Source organism: Carlito syrichta, unplaced genomic scaffold (assembly GCF_000164805.1).
Source record: "Carlito syrichta isolate Samal-C Ts95f unplaced genomic scaffold, Tarsius_syrichta-2.0.1 Scaffold302427, whole genome shotgun sequence".
In the NCBI taxonomy this organism is placed as follows: Eukaryota; Metazoa; Chordata; class Mammalia; order Primates; family Tarsiidae; genus Carlito; species Carlito syrichta.
The window spans coordinates 201,522-204,775 of NW_007246523.1; the positions used below are offsets into that span (position 1 = coordinate 201,522).

Genomic DNA, 3,254 nt, shown 5'->3' on the forward strand with positions numbered 1-3,254 from the left:
CCCGCGCCCGCCCCTCCCCGCGCGCGCTCCCTCCGGGTCGCCTCGGATGGCGGGGTGGCACGTGGGCTGCCTGGCGGCGCCGCGGACGGACGGGATGGGGCAGCGAAGCGCCCCGGCGAGGGGCCACATCGGAGTTGGACTCGCGATCATGCTGGGAGACTTAGGGGGCTTGGCGACTCGGCCTCGCTCGACCTCAGCTTCCTCGTCTGTAAATGGGAACACAGCCCTCCCTCTCGGGGCTGTGCACGCCTACCCGAGGTGATGGGGAAAACTGGCGTCTGTGGAAGGTGTGCTCCACGTTGGAGAAGTGCCTGGCTCATAGGAGGCCTTCCGTGGGGGGTAGCGGCTGTGATGACCCTCCCCAAGCCCCCTTCACGTTTTCATTGACAGGTATTCGTGGGACGCCTACTCTGTGCCAGGGACCTGCATCTCAACTTTCTCCTTCCTGAAATGGACGTAATATTAGCTTCACCCCCATAAGACTGTTGTAAGGATCAGAGAAATTAATGTTCGTAAACCGCCAGCTGCAGAGCAAGGACTCAGTAGTAAGCATTGGTTCCTGGACCTCAGGCTCATCCTCTAAAAATGAGGATAATCACTGGGCGCAGTGGCTCAAGCCTGTAATCCCAGCACGTTGGGAGGCTAAGGGGAGAGGATTGCCTGAGCCTGGGGCTTCGAGACCCGCCCGGGCAACTTGGTGAGACCTCATCTCTATAATAAATCAACAAATTAGCCGATTGTGGTGGTGTGTGCCTGTCGTTCCAGTGACGTGGAAGGCTGAGGTGGAAGAATTGCCTGAGCCCAGCAGATCGAGGCTGCGGTGGCCATGAGTGTGCCACTGCACTACAGCCTGGGTGACAGAGTGAGACTCCGACTCAAAATAAAAATAAAAATGAGGATAATCAGATTTCACAGCGGTTTTATGAGGACCCAGTGGATGACACCTGTCAAAGGTTTAGCTCAATTCTTGGCAGGAAGCAGTTGCTGAGCAAATAGTCCCTATTGTGATGGGTAGCATCCCCTGGCACACACAGGCACGTCGTGCCGCCTTCATACTGAACATCTCTGTGCCAGGCCCGGCACCAGGTGCCAGAGACAGGGCAGGGAAACGTACAGATTGTCAGAGCTGGAAGGGATCTCAGAGGTCATCTTGCCCCACACTTTCCCTTTACTGACGAGGAACCCGAGGCCTGGGGCCATTGCCAAGATTGCACAGCAGAAGTAGGACTCACTCTGGGCTCCTGCTGCCCTCCTGCCATACCCCATAGTTCTCTGGGGCCGGCCCCACGTGCCCCACCCAGCCTATTCTGACCGGGAAGCAGGAGGACCATCTTCCACCCACGCTGAGCCCATGGTGGCAGCTCCAGGGACATCAGCCTCCTTGGACCAGTAGGTCCCATCTGCTCGATGCTGTCGGGGGTTGAACTAGAGGCCCAGGAGGCATCTCACCCTCTCTCCATGGGTCTTTGTCTCCATGGCCCCGTGGGGATCACCTACCATGCTTGTTCTTTTTCTGCTCTTCCTCCAGCCCAGGCACACCAGGGATGCCCAGGAAGGTATTGTGTGAGTTCCCGTACCACACCAACAGCTCCTGGTCCGGAGGGATCATCTGCAGGGAAGGAGGCAAGAGGAGGTGAGGGCCCGAGAATCGGGGGTCTCTGCACATCCCCCCACAACCAGGAGATGTGAATCCAGCCTCAGCCCTGAGGAAGCCACACTTGGGTCTGTTGCCACCCAGCCATCCTCGGCAAGTTGCACAAACACAGAAGGCCCTGGGGTGTCCTGCCCCTGGTGCCCTCTCCCTATCTCTGCCCAGGCCTTCTCACCATCTCTCTCCAACCTTGGGCCACACGAGAGCTCCCGAGCTGACAGCAACAGAATGGAAGCCTTATGGCAAGCAGAAACAATGGAAGGTGGGCCAGGCAGGGTAGCGCACACCTGTAATCCCAGCACAGGAGGCTGAGGCAGGAGGATCGCTTGAGGCCAGGAGTTTGAGACCAGCTTGGGCAACAGAGCGAGACCTCGTCTCTACAAAAACCAAAAAATTAGCCTAGTGTGGTGGCACATGCCTGTAGTCCTAGCTACTCAGGAGACTGAAGTGGAAGGATTGCCAGAGCCTAGGAGGTCGAGGCTACAGTGAGCCATGATGGTGCCACTGCACTCCAGCCTGGGTGACAGAGTGAGACACTGACTTAAAAAAAAAAACAGCCGCAGTGGCTCATGCCTGTAATCCCAGCACTTTAGGAGGTGGAGGCAAGAGGATTGCCAGAGTCCACAGGTTTGAGACCAGCCTGGGCAACATGGCAGGACCTTGTCTCTACAATAAATCAAAAAATTAGCTGGGTATAGTTATTCCAGCTATCAGGAAGGTTGAAGCGGAAAGATCACCTGAGCCCAGCAGGTCGAGGCTATGGTGGCCGTGAGCGTGCCACTGCACTCCAGGCTGGGTGACACAGTGAGACTTCGACTCAAAAAAAAAAAAATCCATTTCTCCATGCCCTAGATCTATGGCAGAGAGCCCACAAATGATGACAGGGCTCTGCTCTCTCGGGGGCGGATTGGCCCCAGGGAAATGATGAAAGCTGTTGGTCAGAGGGTTTTGCAGTAACAGGCCAGGGAGATGTGAGAGGCCGGCCACAGGGCAGCACCGACCATAAATCCTACTCTCGGGACATCTCAAGAGGCCCAGTAGGCCTTTAGTGAAGGCCAGTTCCCCTCCCACATGGGGAACCTCAGGTCTTGGCCAGGTGGGCACATGAAGAAGGGACAGCTCATCACTTTCCTGAGCACAGGGACCCCAGAAATGCTGGCCTTGGCACCTGCCTTCCAGGTCACTATGTGATGTGCCCAGAGAAATCCTGAACCCCCAGTTTGTTTTCCTGGTAGGTCCCCCTTCAGTTGAAGCACAGAAGGTCAATGGATTCCATCTAGGGGTATCTGAAACCACCCCAAAGTAGGACCCCCCTTTGGCCTCCATGGACAGAGACGGTCCCTCCCTTTCCGTTCACTTTTGGCCTGCCACACTCAGAACCCTTGGGTTCAGCACGCCTTCCTTCCCCTGTCAGATCCTGGAAGACCCTCAGACCACTGCAGTCATCTGTGCTGGACCTTGAAAGGAGGGCAAAGTTGAATGGGAGCAGGAAGGTGGGAGGTGGCCCCAGTGAATGCCATCCTGCTAAAACGGCTTGGAGGCTGGCACCGTGGCTCAAGCCTGTAATCCCAGCACTTTGGGAGGCCGAGGCGAGAGGATTGCC

The 3,254-nt window shown here is 56.8% G+C and overlaps 1 protein-coding gene across 1 annotated transcript in view; it reads right to left on the reverse strand.

Moving 5' to 3' along the window:
* PRDM12 (PR/SET domain 12) overlaps positions 1 to 3,254 on the reverse strand; it is a 25,053-nt gene that overhangs the window by 12,204 nt on the left and 9,595 nt on the right. Inside the window, exon 4 of the mRNA XM_008056643.1 lies at positions 1,498 to 1,609. Coding sequence (XP_008054834.1) covers positions 1,498 to 1,609 — 112 coding nt within the window. The remainder of the gene's footprint in view (positions 1 to 1,497; positions 1,610 to 3,254) is intronic.